General features: G+C 39.0%; 1 protein-coding gene across 1 annotated transcript; it reads left to right on the top strand.

Moving 5' to 3' along the window:
* Positions 1-12,525: 12,525 nt before the first annotated feature.
* On the top strand, positions 12,526-19,039 carry LOC127649229 (B-cell lymphoma 6 protein-like). The gene is made up of 9 exons (XM_052134235.1): positions 12,526-12,595; positions 14,256-14,425; positions 14,546-14,767; positions 15,143-15,781; positions 16,583-16,680; positions 17,294-17,452; positions 17,573-17,703; positions 17,808-17,945; positions 18,189-19,039. The coding sequence occupies exons 2-9, from the start codon at positions 14,265-14,267 to the stop codon at positions 18,306-18,308; spliced, it is 1,668 nt and encodes a 555-aa protein (XP_051990195.1). The 5' UTR covers positions 12,526-12,595; positions 14,256-14,264; the 3' UTR covers positions 18,309-19,039.
* Positions 19,040-19,297: the final 258 nt, after the last annotated feature.

The raw sequence follows: 19,297 nt of genomic DNA, 5'->3' as shown, positions 1-19,297 counted from the left end.
GCTCGAGAGGCGGAGCCCTGGGAGGCTCGAGGGACTTGAGAGGCGGAGCCCTGGGAGGCTCGAGAGGAGGAGCCCTGGAAGGCTCGAGAGGCTCGAGAGGCGGAGCCCTGGGAGGCACGGGAGGTGAAGCCCTAGAAGGCTCGAGGGACGCTGGCTCTGGGACGGTCATGGCTACTGGCGCTGGCTCAGGGACGGTCGAGGCTACAGGCGCTGGCTCAGGGACGGTCGAGGCTACAGGCGCTGGCTCAGGGACGGTCGAGGCTACAGGCGCTGGCTCGCTGACCGTGGCTGACGAGGGCGCAGGCTCGCTGACCGTGGCTGACGAGGGCGCAGGCTCGCTCACCGTGGCTGACGAGGGCGCAGGCTCGCTCACCGTGACAGGCGTGGGCGCAGGCTCGCTCACCGTGACAGGCGTGGGCGCAGGCTCGCTCACCGTGACAGGCGTGGGCGCAGGCTCGCTCACCGTGACAGGCGTGGGCGCAGGCTCGCAGACCAAGGCAGGCGTGGGCCGGGAGACGGAAGCCCGTCTTCTCCTCCTCCTCCGGGCAGACGAAGTGGACCGTGCAGGCTCATTGACGGCGACAGGCATGGGGGTTGGCTCGCTGACAGGTGGGGCAGGCGTGATGGGAAGAGCCATGGGCGACTGGACAGTCATCCCTGAGGGGGGAGAGGTAGGGTCCTCCTCAGCAACGCCCACGGTTAACGGTGAGCCGCAGACCCGCAAAGTCACCTCTATGTAGCCGCAAAGAGTCCATTCGCGCGTTGCCGGTGGCAACCGCTCTCTCAGTGAGGCGTTAAGATTGCCCCGGAAGAAGGACACCAGGGCTGAGTCCGGGAAGTCAGAGACACTCGCCAGCTCGAGGAAGTCACCGACATGATCCTCCACCGGTCGGTCCTCTTGCCGCAGGCAGAGCAGGCGATAGTTGGCTTGCTGAACCGCTGGATCCATTGTGGTCGGTCGTTCTGTCACGAATGGTGTGGAAGCAGGACAAGACAGACGAGAGGTGCGGATCCAAACGCAGTTTTATTAAATAATAAGAGGAACACAAAACACTGGAACAAAAATAAATGGTCCACGATGGGAAAATGAAATAAACACACGAACACGAAACATCCACGAACAATCGAACAAGAGCAAGCATTAAACATTGGAACCATGGAACATGGAACCATGCTACAACGACCGACAGAGACTGAACAAACAACCAGGGTTTAAATACAGAAACACAATGAAGACTAAACGAGACACAGGTGAGAACAATGAAGAGTGCAGGCAGTGAGAGAGGCCAGGGATTGTGGGAATTGTAGTTTTACACAGGACAGTGAGACTCAGGGCGGACAACAGGGAAAACGTGACATGGAACGAGATCGGTGACGGGTGAAACGGAAAACACGGAGCAGACAACACGGAAACATGACATAAACGTGATGGGTGAAACAAAGAACATAGGGCAGACAACACAGGAACGTGACAGCTGCCACATCAAAAATATATGCTGTTCTAAGAAAATAGAGATGCTGTTCTAAGAAAAGCATTCATTCACAGGTCATAAATTACTCATCCATGTTTGTTATGAGTTCGCTCTGTGTGAGGAAAGAATAGTTAGTCCATCAGGTTTAGTAGAGATCAGCACCTACAGAGGTGTCTAAATTTAACATTGAGAATAACAGCACAAAAATGTGTCACTTACTCATTTATGCACTGGCATTCATTCACAAAGACATGGTGATGTGCTGAATTGAAATAAATTTGAAACGTGTTACTTCACATTATAAGGATATTTGTGTGAGATAAAGTCATGTCAGAATAGTTAGTGGAGGGTTTTTGTACCCCCTTAGAATATATTTGTGGGTCAAAAATGACCCGAATGAAAATTGTATTCTTTATAAAACTAACTTTTTTTTTTTTTTTTTTAGTGACTGAGGATTTCAGGCCCTAACATACTGCCAAACACCTTGTTTTTGGTTCCAGAGAAGATGACAAAGGTTTAGAACAGCGAGAGTGAGTCCAAATGATGACAGAACATTAATTTATGGGTGAACTTTCACTTTATGCATGCTTGACAGAAAATTATAAGAAAAGTTTGCAAACGTTCCTAGAAATTATTACAGAAAAAAATAAATGTCTCACAGGCTCAATTATATTATTATGTATAATAGGCCTATTGTAAATTCTTAGTCATAAATCGAAGCAAGATCATGCATTGTTAATGCCTAATGTCGCTATTTCACTACTTTAATGTCCTGCATAAAGTAGTTACACTGACATTAGAATTTAGATCATTAGATTTGTGCAATAAAAAGTGAAGTTGCACCTTATCTCTGTGTTTAGAAGCGCGTTTAGCTTATTTTAGTTCAGAGGTTACACTTTGTTGTCCTTAAGAAAAATGGATCGCACGTGTGATTTATAACGTATATGGCTGTATGCTCCAGCTGCATTATCAAGCACGCGATCAGCAGAGCAAAATAACGTTCTGTCTACAGCACCGTTCACACTGTCAGCGATTGTGTCGCTAGATGTCGATGGTCTCTTTATTTCTTGTCGCTAGAGGGCGTTCCTACTTCTGTCGCTCTAACGTATGGTTGGCTGCACAACTGGCCATAGCTTCAGAAAATCTGATCACAGATGAGCTAGATTGCCAGTCAAACTAATATTTCATTCTTATTTGACAAGGAATCATTTGTTTTGCCTCTAATAATGAACATTATAAACTACAGTTGTGCTCAATGCATCGTGAACAAGACAAACAACATATTAATGTATACATTAACCTCTTTAACAATGTCGACAATACATTGTCTAGTTTGATTAGAAATCAGTTTACTTGCCACTAAAAATTAGCATTCTAGACGGGAAAGTGTTATAAACGGCAGCAAAACTCGACGCATTATATCAACACAAAGATCGATCTTTCAATGGCAATGATTACATGCACTCATTTTCAGAAATCCGAATGAATTCAATCTGATTGCAGATTTCAAATGTACTGTTTAAATGTCCCCTTTGCAATCCGATAAAAATATTCGTTTACATGTGCATTAGCCTACATGTAGCCTACTCAGAACAAAACTTCTGCGCATGCGAAGAGAGTCAGTCGGTGACTTCTGAAGAAGCGGAGAAAGGCTCTATACACCAAAAAAAGCTTTCTTCTTATGTTACTCACTCTACTAGGCAAATTAACAATTAGAACAGCGAAACCCTGTCTGACTTAACCTTAAGATCCTCTTTGGTGCCCTTCCAGCAGGTGGCGCCATAGTCGAGCACCTAGTTCGCTTTTGCCTAGAAATATTCCTGCTTGTACGATATAAATAGCCTACGTCTAAAACGTATTATGTATTTATTTATAGATATTATTATTAATCGTCTACCTATATTTTTGAGCTTTTTTATATCAAAGCCAATAACCATGTGTAATTTAATATACGTTTTGAGGAGGATGTTTAGGCTATTTGCTGTGTTCACTTTGCATCATCTCTTCTAAAAACATATTCAGTCATTTACTTTCCACATCTGTCACTATGGCAAAGAAGAAATGCTTTAGAAATGAGGTTTTCGACTTCAGGAAGTGAGTGATGTCGCGTACACGCAATGGAACAAAGAACGCCTTGTAACCACACTTGCTGCTTAAAGTCCCTATTAAGAATGTCACAATGTTCTTTTATGCTTTGTGATGTCATAATGAAAGAAAAAACAGTATGTGCCCTGCAGAATATTAAGTGCGAGACCGCAAACACTAATGCGTTTTGTCATTGCTTTGTTTGTTCCCGTGAAGAGGCTATCATGTATAAACATACATACGCACCACATCTCTGCGCATGAGCGCAATATGTTTTGAATACAATTAAGAAAGTAGTCGGATTCAAATGTATGCATTTCTAATATTTTTTGTTTTAATCTGATTATTTTAGGTCTACACACCACCCCCTTCAATCGGATGGAAATTTCATTTTGATACAGCTCAGTCGGATAATTTTTTCCATTTTCAATCTGATTGAGCTATCAGTTGGATTCTAAATTGATTTTTTGGTTGCATGCAAATGTGGCCAATTTATTAATCAAACTCAGAATGCTGACAATTTCTGACAAGGGTTTCCACGCATCATTGTTTCATTATATTCATGTAAATTCTTACAGAAAGATAGAATGTAATCGATGACAACAACTCCATCTTTCCTACACTCGTCTCCATTATCTCACAGGAGACAGATGAAGTGAGCTTCACTGTCTTTTCTCATTGGCAGTCACTGTGTGATATCACACTGCATTTGCATAAAATTGAACTTTTATAATTTTTTTCTCGTCGCTTGACATGCCCACATCCTGTCGCCAATGGTTGCTGTCGCTCTTGTCGCCGGAAGTCAGCAGCTCTCGTTGAAAACGGTCGAGTAGTGACACTCCTGTCGCTTGCAATCGCTGACCGTACGTTCACACTAGAGGCGGCGAGAGCGTCAAATCGACCGGAAGTCATTCATGTTCAATGACAGCCAGCGTCTCTCGGCGGCGAGAAGCGGCGCGGCGAGTCTTGGGCGGCGTGGGCGTCAGATGGAAGTTCAAGTGCAGTCAACATTATGGTAATGAGCTGTGACGCGTTTCGGCGGCAACCTATTGGAATATAGAAGTCCACGAGCGTCCTTGAGCGTCGAAGGCAGGGCAGCCAGAGCGAATTTGGAGGCTCTCGCCGCTTCTGGTGTGAACGTACAGTGAGTGTGAACGGGGCTTACTGTGTGTTCACACCAGAAGCGGCGAGAGCGTCAAAATTCGCTCTGGCTTCCCTGCCTTCAACGCTCGAGGACGCTCGTGGACGCTCTGATGTAGTTGAAATAGGCGGCAACGTTTGTTCAGAATGCTTTGTTTTGTGAACTATATTTAAAGGGGCCGCAATTTAAACATCCAGACATGTCGACCATTTACTTTTTGCCGACCGATCACAAGTAGCGTATATCCTCATGAACTCTTTAAAATGTGAAAATAAGAAATCGATCGATGGCAGAAAGTAATTAAAATTATAGTTGTTTGTTATCAAAATAAAATACATTTGTAATAATATCTGTGGTCTTGGTTGTTTTATATCCCTGTAAGCAAACAGGGACAGATCATATATTACTGGGAAACCGCCACGGCAATAATTAGTTTCTCCTCCATTTTGTCTGGTGGGAACCAAAGTTTACACTGTTGTGTTCTCTAGAGTTCGCTAGAGCGGAGCACTTCTATATTCCAATAGGTTGCCGCTGAACTGAGTCACAGCTCATTACCATAATGTTGACTGCACTTGAACTTTCATCTGACGCCCACACCGCCCAAGACTCGCCGCGCCGCTTCTCGCCGCCGAGAGATGCTGGCTGTCATTGAAAATGAATGACTTCCGGTCGATTTGACGCTCTCGCCGCCTCTGGTGTGAACGCACGGCTATGTGAGTGGCGTGACAAATACAAATTGCTGCCATTATAATAATCAATGACGCTGTCTACATCTGCATTTAGTTGTGACACGACATCTCTCGTGTCCATTGTAGACTGTTTGTAACATGACTTAATATGCACTGATGTATTGCAGCACTGATATAAGAAAATATTAAATTACAATCTGAGGTCAAAAGAGCACGTAGGTACAGAATCACGCTGAAATATACCTTTAGCATACAAACAAGCCCGTGTTATCATTATAACAACAACTTACCGCAATGTGTTTTCTTAGTTGAATCTAAAATTCTGTATGCTGAAATTCCCGCTTGTTTTGGCGTTGACTGAAGACATCACATAAATGTAACTACATATTCACTGTGTTAAATAAAGAAAGTGTTTGTTTTGAGTGGTTACTGCTGTTGCTGCAGTGATGAACTTGAGTCGAGTGACAGAGCTTCTGGTGCCATAAAAGTCCCATTCAAAAATCTCTCAATAAATTTTGCTTCAATTAACACTTATTGAATTAAAACCAGTAATGTAACAACAGTAATGTCTCCCATTGTAACGAAGAGTACATTTTATTTAAATTATAATTAGGGCTGTCGATTAAACACGTTAATTCAAAGCGATTAATTTCACCAAAAATAACGTGTTAAAATAATTAACGCAATTAATCGCATGCCCACCATAATATGGAAGATTCCTTAGAAATGCAAGCTACAGTACCACCTGATTACTCCAGAGGGCAGTAAGTGAAATTTCAGCTGTATGAGCAAAGTGCAGTTTATACAGTGAAGAAAACACTTCAGTAGAAAGAACACATGTGTTACGTTCTTGCGTTCAAAACACTTGATGGAGCGCAAATCCGAACTAAGGGATCTCAAGATGTGTTTAAAGATTGAGTATTAAACTATATTTAACTTGACCCAGTGACCTAAACATTTTATGTTTATAAAGCAACACACCCGAGACGTCTAACCTAGGTGTAAATTGACGGGCCCTTAAACAAGCTCTCATAATAAATCTCCAGCTGATTGACAAATTCACTTGTGAAATGGATTGCAGTGAACTGTGTGCCAATGATTGACTTATGATCAATAATATGGTAGTAAACAATACATTGTATTCTAAAGCCGATTTTTGTATCGTCTCATCAGTGATGAACTCTTCTGCCACAAGAAGGCATTTTAATTATCTGAATATGTTTTATTTATATATATATATATATATATATATATATATATATATATATATATATAATTTTTAAATGTTTAAAGATAATTATATATTGATATAAATATGTATAATCATTATATATTGAGTTATTGTTATATGAGGGGCTTTCTCAGCAAATATTTGTATATGCGATTAATCACAATTAATTAATCGGGACACCATGTAATTAATTCGATTAAAATTTTTAATCGATTGACAGCCCTAATTATAATTTCACTTGAGTAAGAGTAAAAAGTACCCAACAATAAATCTACTCCTAAAAGTACATTTTCTTCAAAAAGTTACTCAAGTAAATGTAACGTAGTAAATGTAGCGTGTTACTACCCACCTCTGACTTTTGAAATGGTAATGACAAATTGTCAGAAAGTGTCCCACTTTACGTGTATTCACTCTATACTGATCAATTATATAGGCTATACAATATATTAGACAATTTTTTCAAGCAGATAACATTGTTAAATAAAAATGAACATTAAATCCATTATAAATGTCTTACATTATTTTAATTATGCCTATAATATAGTAATAATAATAGGCCTATTGAAATTTTTTGTGTTGTGCCCAACATAACCAACCACAAAGAAGTAAGAATCAAAAGCCTTAACTAATATGTGGTGGGCCAAATTCTCAAGAAAATGACATTGCCCATCCGACTTGAGAGTGAAACAGCTGTGACGGCGTTCATTTCCGATTGGGCACTTTCCTCTTCTGAAGAAAGAGGAAGTGTGTGTTTGTATGTGTCAGAGAGAAGGTGCAGTTCCCAACAAAGTTTAAGAGATGTGACGTCTTGCCAACCATTCAAATAGAAGGATTAAAGGATAGTTCATGCAAAAATAAAAATTCTCTCATAATTTATTCACCCTCATGTCATCCCAGACATTGTTATTAAAATTTTTGGTGCTTCCAGAGAGTCATTTGAAGACAAGTTATGGTCTTCCTATTATTACATCATATTTTGGAAATTTTACTATACTGCAATGTTGTAATTTCTCCTCAGTATATATGGCACTTGTGAATAACTTGTTGTGCAACGCAGTTATAATTTATAACCTGTCCAAGGTTGTAAAATCAGTTTCATGTGCCAATCAAGGACTGAATGAATAGCTATCTTTCATTAGAATCTTTAAAATGTTATTTTGATCATAAATTGTGTCATTTTTAAACTCTCTGTGTGGAAAACTTTTGTGTAATCAGTGGATATATTATTTGTGTTAAAGTATTTACTCAATCAGAAAACAATAGCTGAGTTGCAATTGCAATATCTGTTCAAAGGGCATTTATTCAATATATTTAGATTAATTTACTTACATGGTCTGAACTAAACTTGAACTCCTGTGAAGCCTCATAAATAAAATAATATCCACATTTCTTAGAGCTACAGTAACCAGGTTAAAGAACACTTCAATATTGTTGCGACTTAATTACTCTATATATAGTTACACATAATACACTTTTCAGTACACAACCTCCAAACAAGAAGTAACGGATCATTAACACTAATGTCCAGTTTCCAGTACCTCTTTGAGACTGATGTATAAATAGTGTTGAGGGTTGTGCTGCGTTATAGTCCTGAATAGCTGCTTTGTTGAGTGTTAGGTTACACTCATAGCTGAAGCAGTCATGGGCTTAAGTGTGTGTGAGTGTGTATGTGTATGTGTGTGTGTTTGTACCATGGACAGGTCTAAGGGGGGTCTAATAAAGTTCTGTGTGTGTGTGTGTGTGTGTGTGTGTGTGAGGTCTTACTTGCCTCAGATGCCATCTTAATTCTATGCTGTACTCAATCTCTGACCTTGGTCTTGTGATTTACTTAAGAGAGCAATGAGAACCAGGTAATGAATATTCCGGGTTCAATACAAATGAAGCTCAATCAACAGCATTTGTGGTATAATGTTTATTACCACAAAATACATTTTTACTTGCCACTCCTTTTCTTAAAAAAAAAAAGCAAGAATCTGGGTTTGTTTCAAAAGTATTGCACGTTTTAACAGAAGAATTAATGTAAGTGCTTTTATAAAATTATAAGCTTCACATTTCTGCCTTTAAACCCTTCAAAAATGTTCCCCAGTCACATCCACTGTAAGAGTATAAATTATTTGTTGTGGTAATCAACATTATGCCACACGTTCTGTTGATTAAGCTAAACCGGATTTAACCCGGAAAATTCTTTTAAAATATTTCTTCCTTTGATCCATTTTTTTTTTATTACGTGGAAACACAAGGATGATGTCATTACTATTACCTTTCATTTTTATTGAAGTATTATTTTGCTGTGTCTAATAAAAGAAGAGTGTGAAAGTGGTGAAAGACATGTTGTTTAGAGCTTTATGACCACAGTCAATAAAGTCATTGATTTGGAAGTAATAAACAAACCCTGTTTAAATTAAATGAACATAATGAGATCACCTGATTAAGACAGCAAATATAGGCCTGTGGGTTTTTCACACTTTTAAAAAACATTGTTAGGGTGAATTCAGATAAAGTGGTCCACTTTTTGATTACATTTACTATCTAACATTTATACTAACATTTAAAATGAAAATCATTCATATTTATATAAATAAACACTATTTATGGGCATATATCAGTTTAAGAATGTGAAATGTCAGAGAAAGAATTATTTATTTAATCTTTTATTTCTTTCATCCCATTCCCAGTGGGTCAGAAGTTTGCATACACTTTGTTAGTATTTGTTAGCATTGCCTTCAAATTATTATACTTGGGACAAATGTTTTGGGTGGCCTTCTACAAGCTTCACAATATGTTGCATGAATTTTGGCCCATTCCTCCAGACAGAACTTGTGTATCTGAGTCAGGTTTGTAGGCCTCCTTGCTCGCACATGCTTTTTAAATTCTGTACACAAATTTTCGGATTGTGGTCAGGGCTTTGTGATGGCCACTCCAATACCTTGAATTTGTTGTCCTTAAGCCATTTTGCCACAACTATGCTTGGGGTAATTGTCCATTTGGAAGAACCATTTGCAACTGAACTTTAACTTCCTGGCTGATGTCTTGAGATTTTGCTTCAATATATCCACATAATTGTTCTTCCTCATGATGCCATCTATTTTGTGAAGTGCACCAGTCCCTCCTACAGCAAACCACCCCCACAACATGCTGCTGCCACCCCATGCTTCACGGTTAAGATGGTGTTCTTTGGCTGCAAGCCTCACCCTTTTCCCTCCAAACATAACGATGGTCATTATGGACAAACGGTTCAATTTTTGTTTCATCAGACCAGAGGATATTTCTCCAAAATGTAAGATCTTTGTCCCCATGTGCACTTGCAAACTGTAGTCTGGCTTTTTTATGGCAGTTTTGGAACAGTGGCTTCTTACTTGCTGAGCAGCCTTTCAGTTTATGTCGATTTAGGACTTGTTTTACTGTAGATATAGATATAGGGGTCTACCTGTTTCCTCCAGCATCTTCACAAGGTCCTTTGCTGTTGTTCTGGGATTGAGTTTCATTTTTCGCACCAAACTATGTTCATCTCTAGGAGACAGAATATGTCTCCTTCTTGAGCGGTATGATGGCTGCGTGGTCCCATGGTATTTATACTTGTGTACTATTATTTGTACAGATGAACGTGGTACCTTCAAGCATTTGGAAATTGCTCCCTAGGATGAACCAGACTTGTGGAGATCCACAATATTTTTCTGAGGTCTTGGATGATTTATTTTGATTTTCCCATGATGTCAAGCAGAGGCACAGAGTTTGAAGGTAGGCCTTAAAATACATCCACAGGTACATCTCCAATTCAGTGCACCTATCAGAGGCTAATTGCCTAAAGGCTTGACATCATTTTCTGGAATTGTCTAAGCTGCTTAAAGGCACAGTTAACTTAGTGAATGTAAACTTCTGACCCACTGGAATTGTGATATAGTCAATTAAAAGTGAAACAATCTGTCTGTAAACAATTGCTGGAAAAATTACTCATGTCATGCACAAAGTATGTCCTAAATGGCTTAATATGGACCTAATATGAAATTAGTGGTTAAAAAATGAGTTTTAATGACTTCAACCTAAGTGTATGTAAATTATATTTAAGCAATGTCATACGAACAAGAGTGCGATACGGCCCTACATCAGCACTAAAAACGCATTTGTGGATGGAACTACTTTCTTACGCAATAGATCAGAATCTGGCATTGCTGGTTCAAACCAAATGATGCATCCAAAGCCTCTCAAAAAACTTCACTTTAGAATTAGTATCACAGCTTGGGCTGTTTCTAACATGTTATTGGAGAAACAAGGATGTGTGTGTGTGTGTGTGTGTGTGTGTGTGTGTGTGAGAGAGAGAGAGAGAGAGAGAGAGAGATGTAGCATATGAGATCACCTGTTGATGATGCTGTAGTTAGTCAGCTTTCTGAAGATAATGTCATTTTGGTGAAATTCATTCAATTTTCTCAGTGAGAAAATAGCTTCCATCCATCCATCCATCCATCCATCCATCCATCGTCAACCGCTTATCCTGTGTACAGGGTCGCGGGGGGCTGGAGCCTATCCCAGCTAACATTGGGCGAAAGGCGGGGGACACCCTGGACAGGTCGCCAGTCCATCGCAGGGCCACACATAGACAGACATACACTCACACTCACCTCCACATCCACACCTAGGGCAATTTTTTGGAGACACCAATTAACCTAGCCTGCATGTCTTTTGGATGGTAGAAAATAGCTTCCAATTTGGAGAATTCCTCTCTATTTCATGGTTTCATTTTCAGAGTCTTTCACTATAGAAACCACAATATCCTCTGCCATTTTGGCCTCTCCAATGTGGAAAGTGAGGTAAGCGCATTGAGTCTGTTGTGTCTCTCAGCTGTGATGATCCTTAATGCTGAAGTTGTTAGTTTAAAGCCGTTTAAAGCTATTTCCTAGCTTTAGTAGTGTAGTAGTAATACAAGCGATCACAATGTGCTGTTGAATATAAACACTGAATATAAACAACTCACTTCATGTCACCAACTGTCTCATATTACACACACAAAAATGTGTGTAATATGGGCAGATAGCCTCTTTAAACTAAAGTGTAAGAGCAGTGCAGATAGATCTTAACACATCTGCACTGCTCTTACGCTTTAGTTTAGAACGGTACGAACACAAGCAAAGTGATACACACACAGTGATGTGTCCGAGTGCTGATGGTGTGAGACCATCAGTGCTCATGGAACATCACTCATCCAATCAGATTCAAGGTCCAGAACTAACTGTTGTGTGTGTGTGTGTGTGTGTGTGTGTGTGTGTGTGTGTGTGTGTGTGTATATATATATATATATATATATATATATATATACACACACACACAGAGGCTAAATCTTTAGCCTCTGTAAGACTAGTTTGTATATATATACAAACTAGTCTTACAGAGGCTAAAGATTTACCATCTTCAGTATCAACATTAATGCCTGAGAGCAGATAAACATCTGAAATCATGAGACACTTATCTCATAGTGACAAAAATAGTTTGTTTGTACTTTGTTCATGTGGACCTACTGAGGGTTTAAGTAACTCGTTAGGTTCAGAAGCGTTTAATGTTTGCACATTGATTCGTAGCAACTGATAGAAGAGTTAATTCAACATTACGTAACACAATTTGTATTAGAAGCGTTAGAACAGCGGGCGGGGGGAGTGACGTCGAACATAACCGCTTTCTGGATCGATCCATTACACACACGGAGAATCAGTCGGTAATGTACTTCAACGATGTAAACAACTTAGGTGGTAAAAGGAATACAAGTAATTCCACATGCTAATACAAACATATTCTTAAATAATAAAAGGGATTTCTACTAAGCAATTGTTTATCAGAAGAAGAGTAACGTAAAAACACAAAAGTGTATATCTCCCCTCTAGTGCGCAAGTGGTACAGTCCACAATTCCGAGAATTGTGCACTGCGTGTTCTCAGAATAGTTCTTCCAAGAACTGTCTTCGCCGAACACTTCCAAGAAATACAGACCAGGTGACTTTCTTCTTTCTAGCAATAAGATTCTCTATAGTAATTAGTTAATTTCATGTGGATTTGTTTTTCTCAATTTCGCTTTAAAACAAACTATTTTCTTGTGTTTTCTATGTGTCATGTTAATAGCGTGAGTGGACTTTTGGTTGGCCTAATTGCGTGAATAACAAATCTTATTCGTTGAATGTGTCAGTATCTCTCAGATTTGCTTTAGATTGATAACAGGTTAAGCAGGAAAAGGAAGAAGTGCTCACTGGCCTCAATCAGGGTTGCATAATAATAACAGGTTTACGCAACTTTATATGGGAGGAAAAAAGTTTATTTTCTATAGAAAAAATAGTCTGATATTAAACAGTAGATAAATACTAATCACATACATGTACATTATGCATTTTTATGTTAAGGTTCACCATACAAATTATATTATAAAGTATTTAATATTTGTATAGTTTTTTTGTGCTTAAACTATAATTTGTCCATGCGCATGTGGCATTGTATACCTCAAATCGATGCACCATATTTAATTGACAGTTTTCTCTTTTGACTTCAGTCCAATTAAACGTATTAAATTGCACTCGGCTACAGGGGTGTTCTTAATAATATACTGCTCTGAGAGAAACATGCTTATCCAGGTATTTCAGAGCAAATGGGATGTACATTTTCAGGAAATTCTTATAATAATAATAATAATAATAATAATAAATAGAAAAGATCAGTTTCATTTGATGACTTTGTGGAAGGGTCTCTAAACTGCCTACCTAGACTGCATTTTTTGCTAGGCGCGTTCCGAAGTGTCAGAAATGCTGTCTTGAATTTTGAGTTTAAACCACTGATCTATTATATATATAGATCAGTGATATATATATATATATATATATATATATATATATATATATATATATATATATATATATATATATATATATATATATATATAGATCAGTGGTTTAAACCTGAATTCAGTATTGAGAACGTGCCCGTTAACTGTAGTCTGAGGGGCCGTTCAGACCGAACGCGTTCTTGCGAACATACGCTAGACGCAGCGCAACGTATGCAAGAACGCAGGTGTCTCGAGACGCGTTTTTGACTGCAGAAGTTATTTTTAACCTGACACGGCGTCTAAAAAACGATCCTGCTCGAGATGCTAAAAAAACAAAAAACAGCTGGACGTCGCGCAACTGTGAAAGACCTCAGTCAAGCGCATTTTTACATGGAAAAATAATTGAAAATCAGCGCGGACGTAAAAAAGGTCCCTAAATAGACAGTTCCCTAGTTTTGAGACACAGCCACTGTCCTGTCTACAGACTATGGCACTTGAATAAAATTAAAGTTATGGATTTATTTCAAAATAATACTTTGTTGAGTCAACATAATTAAAATAAAATAACCTGAAGGGTAATTGAGAACTGGAATGACAGGATCATAGAATGTATTTTTAGGTCTTACTGTAAAAGTCTGTCAACACACATTTTGTTTCTAACTTTGTGACTTTATGGTCACCTAGTGTCTGTTTAGTAAAGCTCACATGTATTTATTTTTTATATTTAATATTTTATAACATTGTAACACTTTTTTTAATAGGCTTTTTATTGTGTGATTCAGTGGAAATCCATATAGATTTTTTTGGGCAAATATTTGACCAGGCATTGTACTTTCTACACAGGTGGACAACATGTCAAGTGCAGCAGACGGCTGCATCAAATTCACTCGTCATGCCGGTGATGTGCTGTTCAACTTCAACCGTCTGCGCAGCAGAAACATCCTGACAGATGTCACCATTTTGGTCGGTGGACAGCAATTCCCGGCACATAAGACAGTTCTGATGGCATGCAGGTAGTGCAGTTTTTGTGTTGTTTAATTTAAGCATTGTGTAGCTTAATCCAGAAGCATTTAATTAATCAATATATGATATGTACATTATGTTTAGTGTGATATGTCTTTATCTTGTTCCAGCGGCCTCTTTTACTCTATGTTTGCCAACACCCACAAAAGCAACCTGAGCTTCATAAGTTTAGATCCAAAGGTGGACCCCACTGGTTTCGCCATACTGTTGGAGTTTATGTACACGTCTTGTCTCACCCTTAAAGATAACTTCATTATAGCCACACTCAACATGGCCACATACCTACAGATGGACCATGTGATGGACACATGCCAGAGGTTCATGGACTCCAGGTAAGCGCTTAGAACTGAACTCCAAGAAAGCATTCAAGACCCCATTTACTCCTGTTATTATCGTCGGTTTTGGGTAATCTGATCACAAGTGGATTTACTATCTATTTGAAACCTCACATTTGTGTTGAGATATAAAATGTAAGTGTAATTGGACGCAACAGTGTGGCGACTTTCTGTATGTTTCTTTTGGACTTTTCTGTGCTTTATCATCATGCAGTAACACACAGACACATACAGTATTACTACCAGGTTTAAATGGCAACCTGTCTCACCTGACTGGGCCAGATGGGAATATCAGGTGTAAACATGGCCTAAGATGCTCTGTTTAGAGAAAAATATGTAATTTGTAAAAATGTTTTCCTTGTCTTCTCCAAGGGGCTTGTGTGTGAAGCAGACAGATCATGGATGTTTAACAAAAGAAGCTCCATGTTTTCTTAGCGATGCCCTGAACACCCCATCCAGTGTTAACACCAGAACCTACGGCCCATGCAGTCTACACTATGCAGTCAGCACTTCCACTGAAAGCCCTACTCGATTCTATAGACACCTTCCTCTCCTGTTGGAGACCTCCAACACCACAAACCCCCTCTGGCAGATCCCAAAGACCAGCGTAACATCCCAGCCAGAAAGTGGAGTGACTACTGGTAGAGCCATGGAGACCAGAGAGGAGAGGATCCGCCCATCTGTGCTCTTCCGGTCAGCTCGGGCTGAGGGAGACAGGAAGGGAGCGCCATGTGTGAATACGGACACCAGAAGTCCTCAAAGCCCCCTTAGATCAGACTGCCAGCCAAACTCACCCGCAGAGTCCAGCAGCTGTAGTCGAGGGGTGGCGTCTCCGCAGCGATCAGTGAGTGATCCCAAAGTCCGCAACTGGAAAAAGTACAAGTTCATAGTTTTGAACTCCAAAGACGGAGTGACTGACCATAACACACCAACTCAATCCCAAACAGTTAAAGATTCCACCTATAAGGCCAATGAAGATACTTCCAGAAGTCAACCCAATATTGACAGCAGGTTTGTGCTCTTCTATGAATAGGTATTCTTCAAGAGATGCCAGTGCAAGTATTAGCCTTTTAAGCTGTATTTGTAAACATGCTCTCAAAAAAAGGATGTTCAATTTACTTAATTCAAATTAAATAAAGTAAACACAATTCTAGAGCATTTTGTCAACATTTGATTTCATTGCATTCTATCCATTTTTTGTAAAATATGAATTTACTTAATCCATTTGAGTTGGGACTACAAGAATTTATTTTGTGGTGTTCATGTAGCATTGATGAAACTGGTCATTTCCCAGCATGCTTTGCAGTGGGACTCCATAGGGAGAGTAAATGTTCAAATTAAGTGTTATTTTTTTGTGCAAGATGAATATAAAGGGTGAGACTTGTTGTTTAAAATTTTTGTATGTTGAGATTTAGAAGAGTTTCTGTTATATTGGAGTTTTGGTGAAGAGAGAGACACTTGAGCTATCATTGAGGACAGGTGGATGTCGCACATGAAATGGTTTGGTTGCTTCATTGAAAAATTGCTGTGCTGGTCATGGCATAGTTACTAAACTACACTTTGTAGTGCTTCCAACTAGCATGTATTTAGTATGCTAGCATCCACTTTCGCTAGTTAATACTAATACTAGAAATAAGAGATTAATTTTTGTTACATTGACTTGTCTAATTAAGTTGGGTTTACCAAATTCAACAAGGTTCTTTCTACACAAAGAGTTTGTGTTGAGATTACATAGTAATTTTAAGTTAAGAAAACTCATTTCAAACAGGCCAAAGAGCTATTTTTTAATGTGATGTCTTGTAATTGTTTCAGCTTTACAGATGAATGCATTCAAAAGGTGGAGTGTGGCTCTTCATCGCCTCACCTCAACACTTCGACAGAGGAGAGCAGCATGGGAACCACAAGATTAGGTGAATACACTTTACCTAAAGTTTGAAATGGGTGTTTGATTATATTCAGTATGGGGGCTGGGGGCATGTCCCCTCAATGTCTATGGTGGTTACAGCCCTGCTTTGTTCTGACAGGTAAATCCATTTTTGGGGTGTATCCATTAAATCTCAATTGAATCCATTTTTTTTAAGTCTGAACAACAAAAAACATGGTTTTTACAAACCCCTTATGTGATTTGAAATCCAGTTTGCATTTCCATCTGAATGGTTAAATTGGAAATTCAGTGTTTTTTTTCTTCTTTCATTTTGGACTTGATGTGTATGTGAAAACCTATTTATTGGCATTTCTTAACTATTTATACAGCATGTGTGTGACTATTTACATTTTATCGTCAAAAGCAGATAATAATACGATGATTTCAAATCTCATGTAAAGAGTTTTTGATTAAGCCGATTTTTGGTTATCAATCAGCATATTACTCCACATGTAAACATGCTCATCGACTAAACAAACAGATCCAATATCATCACTTGCAAAATTACAGTGTGGACAGTCAGTCTTAAAGAACTTTAAAAAAAAAACGGAAATTGTGTGCAGTGTGAACTAAATAAATATTTTCCAATGTCTTGTCAGAAATAGGCCGACTCTACTGTAATGAGTGTGACTCTAAGAGCGAATCGGATGCAGAGAAGCCTCATTGGGTACAGGACGGAAAGCCATACAAATGCGACTGCTGCCAAGCCATGTTCCACTATAAAGGAAACCTAGCTAGCCACAAGTCTGTCCACACAGGTAAGTGATTGCATTACCACATGCAAATCACATAACGATTCTGCAGTGTCAATGTTCTGCATTTGAATGATGTGACAAGTAGCATTGCTTTAACATTTTCGCAATGTTTAATTTTTTCAGGGGAGAAGCCATACTGCTGTAATGTGTGTGGAGCACAGTTCAACAGGCCTGCAAATCTGAAAACCCACTCACGTATCCATTCAGGAGAAAAACCGTACAAATGTGAAACCTGCGGCTCTCGCTTCGTCCAGGTAAAAACAAAACACTGGTGTTTCTGTACAGTGACACTGTGAGGTGATTAAGGATCAGACTACAGCTGAATCATCTTAAACGTTACTCTTGTTCTCTTTGCCAGGTGGCTCATTTGAGGGCTCATGTACTGATCCACACTGGAGAGAAGCCATACCCATGTGACGTCTGCGGCACTCGTTTCCGCCACCTTCAGACACTCAAGAGTCACCTACGAATACACACTGGAGAGAAACCTTATCATGTGAGTAACATTATGAATTTCAGTTTCTAACATGTCTACATATTATTATGGAAGTCACACATATAGTTTCGATTCTAAATTACAATCCTTTGATGTTATGATGCTCAAAGTAGAAATTATTGGTGCTTGCTTAGTCTGTTATCCATACTTTGGGTAAGGGATTTGAATAAAAGTTTGATGTAGTTGTTAATATGTTATAAATGAAGTATTTAATGTGAGATCTTTGCTGTTTTCTCCTTTCAGTGTGAGAGTTGTGACCTGCACTTCCGCCACAAAAGTCAGCTGCGACTGCATCTGCGGCAGAAACACGGCACTGTCACCAACACCAAGATCCAGAACCACAAAACCAGAACAGACCTCTAAGACCTGAAAAAAAAGCACTTTAAGCTCTTCACAGACTTAACATAATCTTTCAAAACAAAGCTATCCTACAATATACATGACAGACCTGCGGTACATTAGTGGAACTGCCATACTAAAAAGCCATATATCTCTGTGATGGCCTTACCTACATGTTTACGGATATGATGCAATTGCAAATGGTATCTTAAATATGCAGGACGAATTCACCAGCACATTTTTTGTGTACTTCCTATCAGATATGCAGAAGCACTTGTTCACTCTGCATGATTTCACACAGATATCATGATAGCTAATCATATTTAAATAAGGAAATAATTGACTTGCAAGCATTGTAAATCAAGTTCTTGCCAATACATACTGAAAAGTCATTGAATAAGGCTGGATTAGCATATACAAACATTTCTATTATTTATGTCTGTTTACAAATACCAGTGATGTTATTTCACTCCCTTTCAGCCAAACTGTATGTAAACTGTATTTCTGTTAAGTATAATTGTGTTTGCAATTGCAGTGTCTGCTTTGAGAGTTGTTAAAATGTGGTACTTTTAAGGCACACTCTACACTGTCTAACTATAATATGTATTAAGACATTTGTTTGATATTGTACAGCTGTTTTTGGTACTAGAAGGCCCTTACAATTAAATATTTGATACCATAGAAATTAAGTGTGGAGTTCTATTTTACTTATTTATTTAAAGCTGAAATATGTAACTTCTGCGACATTAGCGTCACAAAACGGAATTGGAAAAATAAACTTTGTTTTCAAAACAGCTTTCTGAATACGCCTCACCAGCTACCATTGGTCAAAGTAACGAATTGTCCTGCCCCAAACTCACGATAGTGGTTGAGTCAATGTTATGAGAAGAAAACTCGAAACACACAAAAAGTTTTATAGTACCAGATAGACGCAGTGTTTACAGTTTTCAAGAAAATTAACCTATGCATGGCTTATAGTTTTTCCTGCATTTTAAGCTAGGATAGGAGAAAGT

This window comes from Xyrauchen texanus, chromosome 9 (assembly GCF_025860055.1).
Source record: "Xyrauchen texanus isolate HMW12.3.18 chromosome 9, RBS_HiC_50CHRs, whole genome shotgun sequence".
In the NCBI taxonomy this organism is placed as follows: Eukaryota; Metazoa; Chordata; class Actinopteri; order Cypriniformes; family Catostomidae; genus Xyrauchen; species Xyrauchen texanus.
Note: the sequence above shows the minus strand (reverse complement) of the source record. Positions and strands in the feature narration are given on the sequence as shown.